The following is a 20,022-nucleotide window of genomic DNA, read 5'->3' on the forward strand; positions in this document are numbered from 1 at the left end:
CACCTGCCTCGACACCTGTGGACATAGCTAAAGCTGCAGGTCCCGTTCAACCAAGAAATTCATGTTCTTCCCGCTCCCTGCCACCATCTTTTCCCGCAGTTTGTATTCAGTGGCATCTGGGAGCTCTTATGGTGTAAAACAAACAATTTTTTATCGTATTGGAGGCCAGTCCCTGTCTTTATTTGGTATTGCCAGGAAGACAAAGCATTTCTGCTTGTACTTGCTTACTGTGTCTAGGCTTTATCCTTGATGAATGCTCCTTGTCTTTTATAGCAGCCAGTGGAAGAAATTATTATTCTAAGCATGTGTTTACTTTTACTTTTTATCCCCCTGCCTTTAGTAACTTACGTCGATGAAGATGCAGATGAAATACTTGAGTTATCATCAAATAAAACTTTCTTGGTCGTGCTAAAGGTTCCAGAGGAGTGTGCTACCGAGGATGGGTTACCTCACCTGCTCACGGAAAGGGTAATTATATCTTAAGCATTGTTTACAGAGTTCTTACCATTAGAATGTGGGTTCTTCGAGGAGTTGGCATAGAGCAATCACGTAAGTAGCTTCAGGCTTGGATTCTTTGTCTGGATTTGGGCAGACGCTGATACTTAGAATTTTCTATAGTGCAGAGCCTGAGAGAGGAGCCCTGCCCTCCAGCGAAATGCATCCTGGAGGATAGTGCTCCGTCTCCTCACTCTAGTCTTACATTTGATTCAACCTGTCATGTTGTGGGGGACCTATGATGTGCTAGACAGCGTGCCGAGAGCCACGGTCACAGAGTCTGGGCCCTCAGTTGGGGGCTCAGTGCAAGTAGAGGAAGCAGTTAAATAGATAGTTCTAAACAGTGTGATATGTTCTATTGGGGAGATGCGTACAGAATATTTTGCAAGCACGAGGGAGGGTCACCTAAACTACCTGAGGTGCAGATGGAAGCTTGGAGGGCCTCTTGCAGGAGGTGATGCTCAGGGTGAGTCTTGAAATATGAGGCAGGAGTGTTCTAGATAATACTAGGGGATCTGCCCCACAGTGTCCTGCTGCCTCTTGCGGACCGTGCGGTGGGGACTTGCAGGGGTGAGGCATGAAGGTTTTCCTACTCTTTGGTAAGGCACTGAAACATTTTCATCTTGTTGACTTGGTCAGTTTTTCATGTTAGCCCTTGTGAGTGGTGGTGGAGAAACACTGGAAGCTGAGAGCTCAGTTAGAAGGTACTGCAGTAGTCCTGGTGATAGATGCGGGGGCCTTGACCCAGGGCAGTGGCAGGGGGGTAAGGAAGATTCAAGAGAGATTTAAGAGGTCTTCTCACTCAACGGGACTTTATGGCTGATTGGATGTGGGGATGAGGGAGAATACGACTCCAGGCTCCTGGTTGGGTAGCTGAGTGGGTGGATGGTGGCTTTGTTCTTGGAGCAGGAAATGCAGGAGAATGTCCTTTGTGCATGATGAGGGCATGCAGCGTCACCATGAGGGCTGGTTGGGTTCACAGCCAGATCCAGAAAAGTATTTAATAAGAGAGTAGAAGCAAGACCAGCCTGCCATCCATTACACCCTTCTCTGCAGTTGATAGGTGGAATGGGGTGAGTCACCTTCATTTGGTTTCCATCTGATTCCTATGAAAGCTTTCCCAGGAGGTGATTCCCTCTCGGTCACCCCAGAGTTAGTTTCCGGGCACCCAAGGGCATGTTATTTGATTGCTCCTTCGGGTCATGGGGGTTTGTGCTCTGGGATGATTATCTGGGCTTCTCTTCCTCCCTTAAATCTTACCTGCAAGCCCCTTTTCCTCTTTTTCTTTCACCTGCTTCCAGAGCAAGTTGCTGAGTGAATAGCCTCTTGCCTTTTTCCTCTTGATTGTTTTTTTCGCCAAGGGGTTTTGCATTTGCTGAGCAGAAATGAGATGATGCAGCATCCACACATGTCACCTGTTACAGGCCGAATTCTTTAGTCGAAGGGAAGTGGATGTTAATCATTCACCTCAGAGCCATATCTCTTGCACAGAGCCAGGCACGAGCAGATCCTGTAGGTACGTTTAGCTCATTGCTGTGTAGTGGCAAAGGGGCGGGGACTGGCATGATCCCTGGGGCAAGCGCACGGGCCTGCTCGAGCTGGTTCCTTCCCTGATAAATGGGAATCGCTATACTTTTACTGTATACCCACAGGTGCACATGAGATGCATATGAAGAACTCTGTAAAACACTTTTTTTTTTTTTTTAAAGAATGGTCTGGTTTACAGATGATTAAAGTAAAGGCACAGCAAGGTGAAAAAGCTACTGGCCCCTGGTGTCCCAACCGAGTATGTTCAGGAACAAAAGTGAGACCTTAGAGGTATTAGTCTTACTGTCAGGTCAAGAGCCCCTTTCTTTCATTCACTCAGGCCAACTTCTAGAAATTTCCAGATATGGAAGGTAAATGGGAGTGGAGAGTGAAACACCATGTCCTTGCTTTTGCTTTATTGTCTTGCTTTTCTAAACAGTTTTCCTAGCCCCTCCCTTATCCCACTGCCAGAATTTTCTTCTCTTCCCGCTGGGGCCCTCGCTCTGCTTCGGCCAGCCGGTTAGCTGCACGTTGTGGTACCGTGGCCCGTGGCCCTGATGCAGGCATTCACAATGGCAGGTCTGCTAACACGGAATATACCTCCCTGGTCTCGAATTAGCGGCTCTGCCCAACCCCGAGAGTCAGCTCACCAGGTGCCAAGCTCAGCGTGCACCCAGCCTCATAGGCACAGTGTGGGACTCCAGGGCCAGGGGTGAGGAGCCCCCCATTTCACTTCTTTGGGCCCATAGCAGTGTGGTTAACCGCTCCCAGATATGTGGACATGTTCCAATGACAGCAGGGGGCCATGTCACCAAAAAGAATCACAGTGGACACTAAAAGTGATCTGGTACACCATTCCAGCTCTTAATGGAAAATTATAGCTTAGATTTTTTTTCTGAGAGACGACTACGTGCCAAAGAATACTAGGCCCTAAGGATTAAAAAGGAAGGAGAGGAGAGCGGGAACAAAGAAGGTTGGAAAGACACCATCCCTGCCATAACACGTTTGTTTATGTTTATGTGCATATGTGCGTATGCATATGTATGTGTGTACGCATGTATGTGTGTGTAGGGTATGCGTATGTATGTGTGTGCACGTGCGCGTGTATGCATGTGTGTCTGCATGTATATGTGTATGGTTGTGTGCGTGCATGTGTGCATGCACGTGTATGTATGTGCCTATGTGTGTACGTGTGTGGGGGGTGTGCGTATGTATGTGTGCACGCGCATGCATGTGTGTCTGCATGTATATGTGTATGTATGTGTGTGCATGTGTGCATGCACGTGTATGTATGTGCCTATGTGTGTACATGTGCATGCATGCGCGTGGGGGGGGTGTGCGTATGTATGTATGTGCACGCGCGTGTGTATGCATGTGTGTCTGCATGTATATGTGTATGTTTGTGTGCGTGCGTGTGCATGCACGTGTATGTATGTGCCTATGTGTGTATATGTGCATGTGTGTGCGTCTGTGGGGGGGGTGTGCGTATGTATGTGTGTGCACGCACACGTGTATGCATGTGTGTCTGCATGTTTATGTGCATGTTTGTGTGCGTGCATGTGTGCATGCACATGTATGTATGTGCCTATGTGTGTACGTGTGCATGCGTGCGTGTGTGGGGGGGTGTGTGCGTATGTATGTATGTGCACGTGCACACGCACGTGTATGCATGTGTGTATGCATGTGTGTATGTGTGTGTGTGCATGTGTGCATGCACGTGTATGTATGTGCCTATGTGTGTACGTGTGCATGCGTGCACGTGTGTGGGGGGTGTGTGTGTATGTATGTATGTGCACGTGTGCGTGTATGCATGTGTGTATGCATGTATATGTGTATGTTTGTGTGCATGCATGTGTGCATGCACGTGTATGTATGTGCCTATGTGTGTACATGTGCATGCGTGCACGTGTGTGGGGGGGGTGTGCGTATGTATGTGTGTGCACGCGCGCGTGTATGCATGTTTATGTGCATGTTTGTGTGCGTGCATGTGTGCATGCACGTGTATGTATGTGCCTATGTGTGCATGTGCGCATGCGTGCATGTGTGTGTGTGTGTGTGTGTGTGTGTGTGTATGTAAGGAAGTGCTTAGAAAAATAAAACCCTGTCCATAGCATCCTCCGCCTCCTTGTTGTTCGGAGCAGCCCTGTGAGAGGGCTTTCTTATTCCTGCATCGGCCTCTGGCAGCATTCTTTCTCGGGGGCTCAAAACCTGTAAGATGACTCAGTCATTTTCCCCCAAGGTTCTTACCACTTTATGCTTCTTTCCTCTTTGCTATTCAGGACACTTTCTTGCTTCATCCTCAAATGTAAAGAAAGTGGGTTTTAGTGTCTATCACCCCTAGGACTGAATTCCTTATGAGCAGAGCAACCTCGGGCAGGTTTCATACCCTTTCTGCATGCTGTTTTCATTATTAGTAAGAAGGGAAGGGTGGTGATGCTGCTTATGTCAGGTTCTTATAAAGCTCGGAACAAAAATACAAGAGATGTACACACTGTAGGTGCTCTGATCCCCTCTGCTCCACCTTGAAGGGACTGAATTGTCACCAGGTGAATTAAGTGGGAGTGTATTGTGGAAATGTAGGCTCCTTGAGATTCTGTTCAGAACTGGGTGGGACACAAAATGAGCCGAGCTCCCCTCCGGGCACTGCTCTTTAGGGTGTGTCTGCTGCTTGTACTGGGTGAGGTGAGGAGGCACTGAGCAGTCATGGGTGCAGCTGGGCCACTCACCTCAGCACCAGGCTGCCCCTGGATGCCCCTGAGCCTTCCACTAAGGCTGACTTAGGCTAGGCAGGAGTGGGCCTGGCGGTGGGCTCACTCCAGCCCCAGAGCTGGGTCCAGGGTAGAAAGCGCAGCCAGATCCCAGGGCAGTCCTCCCGATTTATGCTAGAAGCTCTCTGCAAAACACCAAGGCATTTAACCTTCAAATGCCAATTTCACAAAAGTGCAATGTAAGTACATTCAGCTACCCATCCTCAAGTCCTACTAGGCTAGGATTCCCATCTCTGAAACATGATGAAAAGGTTAATCAAAGACAAGGAGAAGATAATGGTAATGTAAAAGCAGCTAGTGTCCAGAGTATAACACCAGACACTTCAGATAGAAAAGATACAGATACAGCCAAGAAACAGACAACTCAAGAGAAAGACAGGAAACCAAGAGGCACGTCAAAGGTGCAAAATCCTAAAGGAGTTCATAAACATGCCTGAAAAGATACTCAACCCCACTTGTAATAATGCAAATCAAAACAATGTAAACAATTTTATACCCCTTAGTTTGGCAATAATTTTAAAAAAATGTGGTAACAGGAAGTGGCAGCGAGGCCGTGTGAAATGGAACACTGCCAAGTGCTGAGATGGAGAGCAATTCGGCAAGATTTAGGTGGGTTGGAGATGCACCCACTCTTGGACCCAGCAATTCCATTTCTCCTCACATATTCAAGGGAAACTTTTACATGTATCAGAAGAGAGGCACCAAAATATTCCAGGAAGATTACTTGGGCATAGTTTGTGATAAGGGAAAATTGCAAACACTGCAGATCACCAGCATGGGGGAATGGAAAAGTTGGTGTAATCATTTAATCGGATCTCTGCAGGAGTTAGAAGTCAGCTTAAATGACCTCCATCTCGATGTACCATTATGGGGTAAATATCAAATGCAATTTTGGATGAAAAAAAACAAGTCACAGAAGACTGTGCAGAATATGCCACCTTTTATTTGAATAAAAACAAAGTAATTATGAGTTGTTATGATTGTACAAAGAAGTATTACATGTATAAAAACCTGCATGAAAAGGATACATGCCAACTTCAGGACAATGGTTAGTGCTGGGGGCAGGAGGGAGGAAAAATAATGTGTAGGAGTAGATTTAGCTTTGTTTTGTTTTTTCGAGTGAAGGGCTGAACTAACTATGGTAAAATGTGTAGCTGTGAAACCTGGGTAGTGAGCACACAGGTGTCATTTTTGGTGTGTGATTGCAGTCTTTGATGCATGAAATAAGAACTCTGCAATTACAGACCAGCCCCACTCGGTCCTTTCATCCAGGGGGAAGTGCCACACCTGGGGCTTCCATGGCTGTGTCTCCTTACAATGAAGCTCTGCAGAAAGGACAGAACAAGCCCTTGTCTGGTGACGTTCCAGGTCCTGAGTGGCCTCTTCTGCCGCCTTCCCAGCCACTTCAGTGTTGTCTCCTTCCCACGGGTCCTCGGGGTCCGTGGGGGCTCTGGCTGCTGACCATGCTCTTCACGAAGGCTGCAGGTGTCTGCACGACATGTGAGAGATGTTGAAAATCCCAGCCTGGTCACCTGCTCCTTAGAAATGAGGTTCTTTTAAATGAGTGTTGAGTTTTGGTTGGGGTAGGTAGGCCCCACACCTTCCTATTTCTCGATCCAGAGCCTCTGGATAAGTGAATTCCGAGCTAGCATGGAATCTCTGTCTACCAGTAGTTTTGCTTTGTCAGGTGATACGCAATATGATCCATCTGTAATGTGCGTGGTTGTTTAACTTGTTCCTATTTGTTTTAGCTCACAGATGTGTACACTTCATCCCCATCGCTGAGTCGTTATTTTACTTCAGTGGAAATGACGGACTTCAGGTAAGAATGTGGAATGTTCCATGTTGGTCTCTTTCTCTGGGAAGCGACACCCATCACCATTTATCTAGAAGGAACTTTTGAGTCTCAAAGGACAAAGGGAACTGATGATAGATAGAATCATAGACTGTTGGCTTGGAAGGGTCTTTGGACACCCACTAGCTCAACTCCCTGATTTTACAAAGGAGCAGAGTGAAGCCCAGATTAATTATATGCCTCAACAAGGTCACACAGAAGAGAGGAAAAACCAGTCCCGGGTAAACCATTCCTGTTTAACAGCAGATGCTCAAAATAAGCCAGGGATAGGACTAGAAATAGATCTCAGAGGGTGGCTGGGTGGCTCTGTCAGTTAGGCGTTGGACTCTTCATCTCAGCTCACGTCTCGATTATCTTGATCTCAGGGTCATGAATTCAAGTCCCACATTGGGCTCCACGCTGGACATGGAGGCTACTTAAAAAGAAAAAAACAGATCTCAGATAGTGATGTGCTGTAAATGATATAATCCATATACTAGCTTTTGCTTTTGAGGAACATAATTAATATAGGAGTTCATACTCCTTGTATAATATTAAAAATATAAAGACATGTAATACAGGAAAAGTCTACCTTCTCCCTTCCACCCCAGCCTACTACCCTTGGATGTTGCATGTTCCAGTCGATTCCATACACATAGTACATTTCCTCCCTTCTACTGAATGGACTGCCATCCACTGTTTGGTGTGATTTCTTCTATATGTGTATTTACCACATATACTTTATGTACTAAACACGTATAGCCTATACATACACACACAGTTTTTCTTTTTACATATCTTAATCTTAAATATTTTTGTCTCCGTTTACAGAACTTAGATAAGAGGTGTACATGTGATTGTCTTTTTTATTGCTAGAATAAGATTTAGGTGACAAAGCTGTATTATCCACTATTCCTAAGATACCTCTGGACCGTGACCATCACAGATAGTATTGTATTGAAATCCCCCCTCTCCAGCTATACATTTCCCAGACCATAATCTTCGTATACCTGAGAGGGGAAGCATGTAAAGCAGGTGGTAGTACAGCGGGATGGGACCAAAAGGGACCTGAAGTCTGAAACTGCCTCCAGTGGTGGGTTGCCTTGGCAACGACACTCTTCCTCCTTCTTTATGGACCCCCCACTGTGCATGTTACCTTATGGTGACCTCTCTGACATTGCTCATTTTAATCCCAAATTACTGGTATTAAAATGCCAATAGAAAAAAGCCCAACACATTTTCCTCCATGTACTTGCCCCCAACTTGCAATTTCAAGACAGAGCTGAGAAAGGAAAGGCATTCAACTGGAAGGGTTTTTCCAAGAATCCAGCCCCAGATTATGGGTCTAGAGGAGGTGGGATTGCATAATGGTTTGGGGTCGACCTTGGGGAAAAAAACATCAGAAAGTTGAGTCAAACATGGCTAGAAATCTGAAGACTTAATGTTAGAGAATTTGTTTTTAAAAGTTATTTGAGGGGCGCCTGGGTGGCTCAGTCGGTTAAGCGTCTGCCTTCGCCTCAGGTCATGATCCCAGGGTTCTGGGATCGAGCCCCGCATCAGGCTCCCTGCTCAGCGGGAGGCCTGCTTCTCCCTCCCTCACTCCCCCTGCTTGTGTTCCTTCTCTCGCTATGTCTCTCTCTGTCAAATAAATAAATAAAATCTTAAGAAAGACAGAGAGAGAGAGAAAGAGAGAAAGAAAGAAAGAAAGAAAGAAAGAAAGAAAGAAAGAAAGAAAGAAAAGAAAAGAAAGAGGTGCAGGCAAGAGTTTTAACAATGTTGAGTTGAGAAGCAAAAGCCATTGCCCCCCAGAATATGCTGCCGCTAGTGGGCAGGAGACAGCCAGACCCCTGACAGCTGGGTTTGTGTCTCCAGGGGATATTGACCTCGGTCCTGCCCCGGCCATGCCCCTGCAGGAACCTGCAAAAATGCCCGTTGGTTCATCACCTTCCGGGCCCACTCTAATGGTGGGCAGCGGAGGCAAAGCCCGCAGGCTCTCTGTTTTCCTGGAAATCCCTCCTTTCCCCCTCAAAATCTACCTGTAAGGTAAACTCCCCCGGTGGGTGACTGGACACGGTGGGATTAGGTTGGACTAGTGGGACTGAGTTAGGCAGGGCAACCCTCTCACTTCCAGAAGTCAGCTTCTGGGCATTGGCAAAGCCAGCCTGAGCCCTTGCCCACCTGCGGGAGTGCAGGGTGGCTGCGCGTCTAGATGTTGACCATGGATAGCCATAATTGGAAGGTGGAGCACAGGGGCCAAAGAAGGACACCTGCAAACTTGGGTGGCAGGCTAAGAGTGTGAACGTGCATTTTCTAGCCATTTTCTGTAGCAGCATCCATAACCCGAGAGAGTTCCTCCAGAGTCTTGATGGTATATTGCTCATTTGCATGACAGGGTTTGGCACAGGGCTTGGCTGTCGCAGAGTTCATAAAGGGCCACATTAATGCAAGAATCCTGGCCTACGTGACCTCTGGCCACAAGAGGGAGCTCGTTTCCTGTCCTTAGCAGGGACAGCGGTCTGAGTCTGGCTCCGGGAAGTGTGTCCAGTCTGTAAAAAATCGCTGCAGGGCGGGGTCTCACATGTGGCCATCTCTTAATTATTTTATTACTGGCTCTTGATCTGGGCCTTCTTGAACCAAAGTGACAGGATAGCTTTGAAACACCTAAATGCTGAGCTAGCATTTAACGAGCAGTATAAGCTACTAATGAACTGAGGATAGCCCTAGGATTATTTTCATTTTGGAAATGGAAAAATATGTGCTGGGAAGATGAAAACTCCTTTTCCTTAGGTGTCTTTACTGTGAGTTGCAAAGCTGGGAGCCTCGGGAGGTGGAAACGGGATGGAACAGGTTTCTCGGTCTAGAGACAAACCGGGGGGGGGGGGGGTTCTGATTGGTGCTGCTACATGGGGCTATGTGTGGGAGTTCAGGAGTTCTGCAACGAGCAGGGAGCTCTGTGTCCTACCTTCAATAATTTATAGGTCAAGGAATGACCTGGTTGAACCCAATAGCTTGTCGGGGCAGGGAGAGGGTGGATGGAGTGTGGGAACGTGGAGCAGGGAATACAAGAGGAGAACGCGGCTTCCCTGCCTCAGGGGATAAAAGGCTGGCATTGGGGCCTACGGTGGGCCAGCCTTGGGTCTTCCTTGACAATAGCTGGGTTGTGACTCTCCCTTCAGTGGCCTCTTCCAGTGATCTCCTAGAGGTTGGGCTTTAGGTGCCAGGAAGAGGTTAGGGTCACCTCAACTTTTTGTGAGGAAACTATGGAAGAGGGTTCTTCTAGAACAGTGTGCCCTTTGATATTTTGTCCTGGAAGAATGTGAGGAACTATAAATGTGGTCCCGCTAAAGCCAATTTCCTGAGTTGCAGTGGGATTCTGTTGACACGTGTTGCTGTCTCTGTTTGGTGTGTCTTTCAGCGACGAAAATGCCACGATAGCCTACCACCTGCAATTTGGGGTTCCTTCAGAAGGTGAGGGCTTTATGAAGTACAGGATGAGTAAGGAGTTGGTGCGCGGCGTGTTGCTACAGAATCTGCATGATCGGGGAGTGCCTGGCTGTGAGACCTTGGGACTGGGTCCAGCGTCCCTCTTGCTCTACGGTAAGTGGAGGAAGTCAGGAAGGCAGAGGTGTGGTGAGCCAGGCTGAGGGCAGCTGCCTGGGGTCTGATCTCTGCGCTGGTGATGTTCGCGCTCCGTGGAGGTTACATGGTCCCTGCCTTCCCCGAGCAGACGGAGTATTTGGGATAAAACAATTAAATGGTTAAGATGAGGACAGCTGAATGTTTCCTTGTTGTCGCTCACCCACATTTGAAGCCCTGTACCCCACTTTGCAATATTATTAGTAAGCTCCGTGGAAAGGCCGCGGTTTCACAAGAGAAGCAAAAGTACCGAATTTGAAATGAATAATGATCCCAACATGGGGAACCTATGTCTTTTTCGCTTGAAGGTCACTGAGTCTGTTACATTAATAGAGGGGCAGAACAAGGCAAAGTAGTCTGTGAGTATAGTAAACTCACTTATCTACTTTTTGAAACCAAGAGCGCGATGAGAAATTTGGCATGTTATTTAATGAGCCTGAAGGACACCCCGCTTGTCAGAATCTGAGAACTTTGAAGACTTCGCACAAAACCTGGTGACAGGCCTTGGAGAGGTGCCTCCCTTGCATCTGCACGAGAACTTTGGCCGGGCCTCTGGTCCCATGCCCCACTCTGATTCCTCTCTGGGCGAGGCATGGGCGCTTGGTAGCCCCGAGGCCGGCCATCTCTGATAGTCCATCACCCATGATCCATCAGAAATACTTTCTGCACACTAGTAGCAGTAAATAGTAGTTGAATGAATGAAAAAGGCCAATCAGGAGATGGGTTAACAGCAGGCACAGTGCCAGCCAGCCTCGCATTAGAAGATAGAACAGAGAGATTATAAAGCACCCCTGTCGCTACATAGTGTGAGAAGGGGCGCTTATTATAATGACGCTTATTTCTTGATGATGGGAGGTGAAAGTAGGCTTAATCCTTGTCTAAGAAGGCAAAGAGTTACATAAAGCAGTTCTGAAAGCTTTCTTTTTCCCAAACAAATAGAAAGGATGACATTCAGAAGGTCAGATCTTAGGTCGCTGGGAATGAATAGTTTCCTCACAGAGCATCTGAATAAATTGCGTCTGTGGGCCAGACAGAGGGCATACATGTGGAGAGTGAAGAGGCTATACCCCCCTCTACAGGAATTTGAGAAAGAAAGAAAAAAAAGGAAAGAGGGAGGGAGGGAGGAAGGAAGGAAGGAGAGAAAAAGAAGAAAAGAAAGAAAGCAAGCCCTGCGAACCCCTCCTGTGTAAAGAGGTGAGAGAGGGAGGTGCACCTGCCTGAGCTGTGTGTGGTGGCCGCTGTGTGTTGTGACTGGTCGTGATTTTCTGAGCCCCCTCTGTACTATGGTGGTTACCAGCTTTTTCCAAATGTTGGCGAGGAAGGTAGAGGAGGATGGTGAAAAAAAGTTGACAAGATGATTGGGTTGGGAAGGCCATACAGAGTAGGGCAAAGGGCAAGTGGCCTGTGAGCCTGGGCAGAGCTTGAAAAGGCCTTGAGCAGACCTTGAGCAGATGGCCTTGGAGACACTTGCCCAGGGCCAGCCTCTGCATCGGGCCCCACGGATGCAGCGGGGAGCTAAGCAGGAGGTTGTACTGTTCCTCTGAGACATTTGTGCTATGGGGGAGAGGGTGTTTCCATGTCCACTTTCTAGAGCATGCAGGTGCAGTATCTGTGCCGTTTGATATTTTCAGGAATATGAGTATCAGTCAAATGGAAGAGGACACAGTGACCATTTGGGAAGTGAGGAAGGAAGAAGAGAGACCTAGAAAAAAGGCAGGCAGGCTGAGGGAGGGGACAAGCTCAGGCAGGGATAGGCAGGATAGGTAGAGGCCCTTGGGAGGGGCCCAGTGAGACCCTGTGTGTTCTTAGGCCAGTTTTCCATGTTCATGTACACTGTGAGCCTGAAGGTTAAACCTCCCCTCCCCCCGTGACCCCCTGTGATCATCTGGGCCATTCGTGGTGAGCCGGGCAGCTGGTTTCCTACAGAGATAATGTTCCAGTTCTCAAAGAACAATGATTCTTTTTTTTTTAATTTGAATTTTAGTTAGTTAACCAGTCAATATTGGTTTCAGGAGTAGAATTCAATGATTCATCACTTACATACAACACCCAGTGCTTATCACAAGTGCCCTCCTGAAGACCCATCACCCATTAGCCCATCCCCCCCCATCAACCCTCTGTTCTCTATCATTAAGAGTCTCTTATGGTTTGCTTCCCTCTCTCCTTTTTTCCCTCCTTCCCATATGTTCATCTGTTTTTTTTCTTAAATTCCACATATGAGTAAGATCATATGGTATTTGTCTTTCTCTGACTGACTTATTTCACTCGGCATGATGCACTCTAGCTCCATCCATGTCATTGCAAATGGCAAGATTTCATTCTTTTTTATGGCTGAATATTCCATAGTGTGTGTGTCTCTCTCTCTATATATACATACACCACATCTTCTTTACCCCTTCATCCATTGATGGACATTTGGACTCTCTCCATAGTTTGGCTGTTGTTGATAATAAAAGAGCAATGACTTAAAAATTCTTTTCTCCATATAATGAGAACTTTCAGGATTGCCTCTCTTAGCAACTTTCAAATGTACCATACAGCAATGGTAACTCCAGCCCTTGTGTTGTACGTCACATCCACGGAACTTACATATTTTATAACTGGAAGTTTGTGCCTTTTGACCACCTTCACCCAAGCCCCCCACCCCCTGCCCCACAACCAGTCCATTCTCTTTTTCTATGAGTTTGTTTTTTCTAGAGTCCACATGTGAGCTCACGCAACATTTGTCTTCCTCTGTCTGACTGATTTCACGTGGCATGGTGCCCTCGAGGGTCAGGGAATTGTTGTAATAGCTCTCACCTACCCCCTTCCCCGGTTTTTGGGCTACTTCACCTTTTGGATGTTTGGGGGCCCCGGGGATGAGAGGGGAAATCTGTTTTACAAATGTAAAATGGCAGTCTGACCTGAGTCATCTTGACCTGAGTTCGTTATTTTGTACTGTTTTCTCATAGGGGATGGAGTCAGCTAGTAGACTAAATGTGAAACAAAGACAAAGACCAGATTTATGTGAGAGAAAAGAGGAAAAACCTGTAGGCAGTGAGAACGGTGAATCTTGTTTGCACATTTTTGTGGTAAACCGATGAGCTGGTTGCTGGCAGAGGGGCCGATGTGTGAGTTCCGTCCTTGAAAGGACTGCTTGGTATCAAGGAAAATCATTTGAGTTGTTTTATAAATTTTCCAGAAACTCCAGGAACGTTTAGCCAAGGAGCACTAATTCTCATGTGGGCGCGATTCTGCGGCCCCACCACACCCCCGGGGGTATTTGGTGATGTCTGGAGACATTTCTAGTTGTCAAGACTGGGTGTGTACGTGAGATACTAGCGTCTCGTGGGTGGAGGGCAGGGATGCTTCTGCACATCATACAATGCACAGGACAGCTCTCTGCGACAGAGAATTATCCAGCCCATAATGTCAATCGTGAGGACCCTGTGGTAGCACGTGGGCTGTCTGTGTGGTGTCCCCAGGTCCTTGCACAGACATCTCCTCCTCGGTCACGCCAGGTCCACAGCAGACCTTCTCACAAGCTACTGTAGACGTTTTAACAAACTGAAAATTTAGAGGTCAGTAGTGAGATTATGAAGAAGGACTGAATATTTAAATGTCCTCAGCACCCAACAGGCCTCATCAAAATGTTATTTATCATGAATTATGCCAAAGCAAATGAGCATTGTGTTATTTGAGGTGTGGGTGTGGGGGGTGGTGGGTGGGTGTGTGTGTTGACTGAAAAGAAAACTTCCTCTGTTAGGAATTTACAAGCATTTCAATTTTACAGAAGAGTTTATATTCAAACCCAATGAAATAAAATGAAAGCATAAATCTTTAAAATAATCATGATTTTAAAAAATTAGTGACTTCCATTTGCCTGTATTCTCTTTTCAGAATGAAGGGGAGGATGTCGGTGTGTATCTGAAGGCAGAGCTCCACTGAGTTTGGGCATGAGAGAATTCACTTTGTTTTCCAGAGAAGATCCTGCGAATTACCATGGAAGGCCTGGCAGTGACTTGGGGGTGGGGAGGAGGCTTCTCCTGATTCAGCATTTATGAAGTCTGGGCTCTGTGTCCAGCAGAACAGCCCCTGTGAACTAGCCCTGTGGGGTCTACTCTTGGCAAAGGCAGGAAGCCTGTTGGAGCTGGGGTGATGGGGTAGGTGGGTGGGCCTTGCAGTGCGGGGTCACTGCTATTCTTGGAGCTCGAGTTGCCTCCACCCACACGTGCACTCTTTAGTGCAAAGGTGATATTTCAGGCAGGATCCCGTCAACCTGTGCTGGTGGAAAGAGTGGGCAGGCATGAGGTGAGGGACAACTGAGCCAATCACTCGCTGAAGTCCTCCTCCCACTCCCGTCGTGGTATTTGATGTACCTCTTAGCAAGACTGTGAGGAAGGCACTTTACCAGACCAAAGCAGCAAAGTTCTGTGGCTAATTCCATGACCTGTAGCTGCCTACGCCAGCCTCAGGCACGTCATCCAGTATTACTGGGTCATGCGTAGCTACAGAATAAGATGTGTGTTTCTTATTTCACATCTCCTCATTGCGCCGGTGACTCCTGAACACCGCTTTTGGAAACGTGGGTCCCTGTGTGTTTTGAGTTTTGAACACAACTGCTGTTTGGGATGGTTTTTGCACTTAACAGTTTCTCAGACTTCCATCAGAGGATCGTTAAGTCTGCTTACCCTGTGCACGCTGGTCCATGGCTTTTTATTGTCCCATGTGGCTAAGCTTCCTCTAAAACTCAGTGTCTTCACACACTGATTGCGTATCTCATTGAAGAGGATTTGAAACAGGAAGAACCACTCTCTGTTTGAAATAACCTGTTGGAGGCTTGATGCCAATTTGTTAGCAGGCCGGGGGGAATGTCAGCGACTGTATTGATCATCTACAGACATAGAATTGCCTAGCATGAGGAAGCGGAGGATTTGTTTCGTTTGGAAAATTGTTTTGCTGGAAATGTTCCAAGAGAGAGTGTTGTGGTCCTATCACGAGAGATTCTTAGCCCTGGGATCTCAGTTAATGGGCCGCGGGTGGACGTCAGTGTGAGGGGCTGCCGTGCACGGGGAGGTGTCCAGCTGTGAGTCTCGGGCTAGATTTGTCCTGGTCTTCCTGTGATCCAGGACTCTGGATAATGTGAACTTGTTTTCTTATTTAACTGGAGGGTACGTTTATTGTAACCTGCTGTCTCATTTTGAGGCCAGTTCCTCAAACTAGCCAAATAGGTGCGTTTCCCTTCTTCCTCTTTATTTTTTACATGTCAAATGTAAACCGTAGCGTGTGTGTACTTTTGAGAACGTAATGAATAACTTTCATGGGGAAGGATTTAAAACTATTCACAATAAATTATTCTTGGCGCAGTCGTGGTCACAGTCAGGTTTGTTTCACAGGTGTTGTGTCTCCGGGGCATGATGGGGCTGGCATTTTCTTGCAGTGAATGGTGCTGGAACTGATTTTTCATTTCCCAGAGGGCAGTTTCCCCTCCTGAATAAGACTGAGCTGGAGGGGCTGGAGTGAGCTAGGTCCTTCTCTGTTGCAGGGAGAGCAGGGAGGGGCCCGCCTCCCCTCCACTTCCTTCCAAGGCGCTCTCCCGGCAGGCCCAGGTGTCTGAAGGGCCGGGGCTGGAAGGAAGGGCCAGGACAGTGGGCTTTTCCCTTCTCTTTTGGAAAGCACTAAGACGCAACTACCAAGTCATACAGAAGACTTTCCATAGGTTTGACTTGGCTCCAGTGCTGTGGGAAGAACTGAACTTTGTGAATTAAGTATTTTGAGGTGTTTTGCAGAAGACTCCAGGAGATATCAGCGAAGAGGAGGACAATGATAAGAAAAGAAGCTGCTGGTCTCGTTAGGCAATGAGGCTCTGCACAGACCAGATAGGAAACAGCAAAACAGCCTGGTGTGAACATAGAGACAGACTTCGGGTTGTGGGTAGTCAGAGAAGAGAGCGGTCAGTGTCGTTTAATTGGAGAAGGCCTTGCCTAAGAAGGACAACACAGCTGAACCTGAAGCAGGGGTGGGATTGGAATAAACAGATTTGCTTTCCTTTACACATGTTTGTGTCTGATTAGGTTGAGGTTCATGTTCTCATTCATTCATTTATTTTTATTTTTAAGTAGGCTCCATGCCCAGCGTGGAGCCCAACGTGGGGCTCGATCTCATAACCCTGAGATCAAGACCTGAGCTGATAGTAAGAGTCGGATGCTTAACCGACTGAGCCATCCAGCTGCCCCTTTTCTCTTTTAGCTCTGGGCTCTGCATGGATCCCTGCCCCGTTCAGAGTCTCATCAGTGCTGAGAAACCTGAGAGAAATCTCTGTAAGTCTTCCCTCCCCTGCTCCCCATTATGGCTTCCCTGCCTTACAATCCACTCCTTCACATTGTCCCTGCATTGCTGGCGGTGGTGTCCACAGGCAGTCCCCTCATCTTATACTTAGGAAAGCGAGGTCTGGAGAGGTGAATGGATGAGCCCGGAGTTCCGCAGTCTTGGGGAGCAATGTCCAGCCCACTAGGCGACCTCAGACCGTCAGTGGCCTCTGACTTTGGCAGGCTCTCTAAGGTCATGTTCAGTTCAGGCTTGATTGAATCCACAAAGAGTGTGCTCTCACAGGTGGTGAGAGGGGAAGGGATGAGTTAAGAGGTGTCACCATCAGACTGTAGAAGACGCTCTGGGATGATAATGACCACCCAGGGCTCCCCTGAGGGCCTTGCAAAAGCACCCTCTGTAGGAAAGTGGGAAGAACTTACACTGACCCATTCAACAGGTGGCAAAACTGAGGTATGCTCAGATCCAGTGACTTTCAAGATGCCTTCTGAACACAAGAGGCTGGAAAAAGGACAGAGTCAGATACATGTAAACGGAATCTCCTTTTGTCTGAAGGCTCCTGTGGTATCCCAGGGACTCATCTGTCCTGTTCTACCTATGCGTTTCCATTCCATTCCTGAGAATATTCGAAGCACCTGTCACCCAAGGTTGTCCTAAAAATGTCAGCATTTGAATTTATTTGTTATCAACGGTAGATTGTCCTGACCAAGCTTTGCCCTTTTCTTGTACCTCTCTTCTGTTCTGAATAAGAATTTATTCACAGGCTAAAGGATTATTTATAGATGCTACTATGAACGTAAAACGGAAACCACAAAGCCTGCCTCCGTGAACTGGCCGAGTACAGGTGTAAGGAGAGCGTGGGGGAGGGGAGTTCCCTGATGATATCTGTGATCTGAGGGAGCAGTTTAAATCCTCAGCCTCCGTTTCTTATCAAGAATACAGAAATTCTTTCATTGACGGGTGACATCCCCGACGACGTGAAGTTGTATAAAATATTGTGTGTGTGTGTGTGAATGTGTATTTTCCGTGAAGAGAGTTACATGGCTTTCATCAAAATCCTGAAATCTCTGGAAGAGAGGATTAGCATTATATACAGACGAAGCACTCCCGAAGGGCTCTCCTGCTCAAAAATCATTCCCTTCCATCATCCCTCTGAATTTCGTTATAAGAACAAATCTCATTGGCGAAGTGTTTATACTTAATATATTGCTGGTAAGAGGCATATACTATTTGGGACAAGTAATACTTTCACAGGAGAAGACTCAAACTAATATAACTTATATTGTACTGAAGATATTTAAACCAGTCAACTTTAGCAATGGTCCAATGTCCAAATGACAAATTCCAGTATAAAACCAGCGATTCCATTTCTAACCCAGTGGAAGATTACTGGATGACCCTGATCATCAAGCACATCCACACATGTTTTTCTCCATACGTCATGAAGGTTTTTGTCCTCTTTGCTCTTTAATATCATTTGTTCAAGATCTGCGGTAAATGAATTACATACATCAGATGCAGCCCTCCTCCTTATGGGTGATAAAGCTGAACCTTCAAGTTACATGCTCAAGGTCACAGAGGGAGGAAGGGATAGAGCCAGGATCCGAATCATTATCTGACTCTAGTGTCCACACTCTTTCCCTAAGTGAATCCCAGCCAAGGGTCAAGGTTAGGGTTCCATAGGGTTCCATGGCTGAAAATGGGAAGTTAGCAGAGGACAAGATACCCAGATGTGATTGGCTCTTAGCTGAAGACCACTGACTGCCTGAAGTCTCAGCAAATGTGTGTTGACATGTCCAACCTCATGTCACTGAATTTCTCCTCCCTGGCATTTAGTGCATTTTAAGTAACAGTTATTAAACTTTAGTTACTTTGGGGGACAAAATAGTAATTAAACACATAATTTTATGTACTACTTTGTCAACAAACCTTTACCATTTTAACACCCCTAAAATTACGGCGGTTAAAAAAAAACAGGAAGTTGAGAACACAGCTGTGAATATAGAAATAGTCTAATTTGCTAATTGTTCTTGGTCTCACTCATATCATTTGTGGTTTAATATTTTCATGCCAGGTTATTGGTACCAGCTCTTATGAGTTACAATACCCAAACACATTTCTGTTAAGTTTATCTCCCAAGTATCATCGTTTAGGCCTGGGGTCTACAAATTTTTTTCTGAAGAGGGCAAAAAAATAAATATTTTTGGCTTTGCAGGACCGTCAGTGTGTGTCACAACTACTCAGCTCTTCTGTGGCTGAGAAGCCATAGACAGTATGAACTTGTATACAGTATAAACGAATAAGCATGGCTGTGTTTCAATAATGTTTTATTTATATATAAAAAAAAGACAGTAGGTCAGATTTGGCCTGCGGGTCACAGTTTGCTGACCTCTGTTTTAGGGGATAGATAGAATTCTAGGAATAATGAAGAAAAAAGTAGGAAAAATAATCAGAACACACAGAGATAGGCTCATTAGAGAAGGGGTATATGTGTGGGGATGTGTGTGTGTTACTTTTCTCATATGGACTTTTTTCATATTTTATACATGACGTATTAGTTCATCCACACACACACACCACACAGTTGAGTAGAGGCTCTTCTAGGTAGTATGCTGGAAGAGTGCTGAATTGGAAACCAGGAAATCAGGCTCTGGATAAAGTTCTGTCACTAACTTGCAATGTACATTGCGTTACTTCTCTCTGAGCAAAAAGGATAATGGGATTAGAGTGTCTCCATAGGTCTTTCTACTCTACCATTCTCTAATGCTATGATTTTCTTATTAAGATTTCTAGGGAGAAACACGAGGTTAAAAAATATGGACTAAAATTATATTAAAAATTATATAAAAACCTGATGTAGAACTTACTGATTCAACTCACATAACCAACAAAACCACAAGGGTCAACAAGTCAAAGGACACTATGCAAAGGACACGGCTAAGTGGCACAGGGTGAGAGGAACACACAGGTTGCCACCTGGAAGGCTTGGAGTGAGGGGTTGGGCCTTCAAACGTGTGGAACCAGTGGAACCCCTTGGCACACTTAGTACGATGGATAAGGCTTCCTTGTGACTCCAGGAGACAATCATGTGGACATTTTATGGAGAAGAATCTGGACAGAGGAGCAGACCCTTTGTGATGCTCATAGCTGTAGGGGACCAAGAAGCCCCTCCCTCCACTGAGCTAAGTGGTCCTTTTCCAAAGCCATTTGGAATCAAAGATGGCCACTTCGTTCTCAAAGAGCGGTGTTCGGGATAGGTGGTTGGTCTTTGGATGATGAATATTGAGCTGGATCTAAGAGGCCCTGTGGTTGGCAAACCAGATTCTGCAGAGACCCCTGTAGCAAGGGCTGTTGTGTGTGTGGAGGGGGGTAAGCCTGAAGGGCTCTAGACCCCACACCTGCTTCAACCAGAGCCCCGCACCCCCGGTTTTTATTTACTGGTATTAGACAAGTGCT

At 46.6% G+C, this 20,022-nt stretch overlaps 1 protein-coding gene across 1 annotated transcript in view; it reads left to right on the top strand.

Annotated features, from left to right (window-relative positions):
* C1H3orf52 (chromosome 1 C3orf52 homolog) overlaps nucleotides 1-15,599 on the top strand; it is a 28,155-nt gene extending 12,556 nt beyond the window's left edge. Inside the window, exons 3-6 of the mRNA XM_021692522.1 lie at nucleotides 341-468; nucleotides 6,542-6,612; nucleotides 10,040-10,221; nucleotides 14,140-15,599. Of these exons, the coding sequence (XP_021548197.1) occupies nucleotides 341-468; nucleotides 6,542-6,612; nucleotides 10,040-10,221; nucleotides 14,140-14,144 (386 nt within the window). The 3' untranslated portion in view covers nucleotides 14,145-15,599. The remainder of the gene's footprint in view (nucleotides 1-340; nucleotides 469-6,541; nucleotides 6,613-10,039; nucleotides 10,222-14,139) is intronic.
* The last annotated feature ends 4,423 nt before the right edge of the window (nucleotides 15,600-20,022 follow it).

This window comes from Neomonachus schauinslandi, chromosome 1, assembly GCF_002201575.2.
Source record: "Neomonachus schauinslandi chromosome 1, ASM220157v2, whole genome shotgun sequence".
Taxonomy (NCBI): Eukaryota; Metazoa; Chordata; class Mammalia; order Carnivora; family Phocidae; genus Neomonachus; species Neomonachus schauinslandi.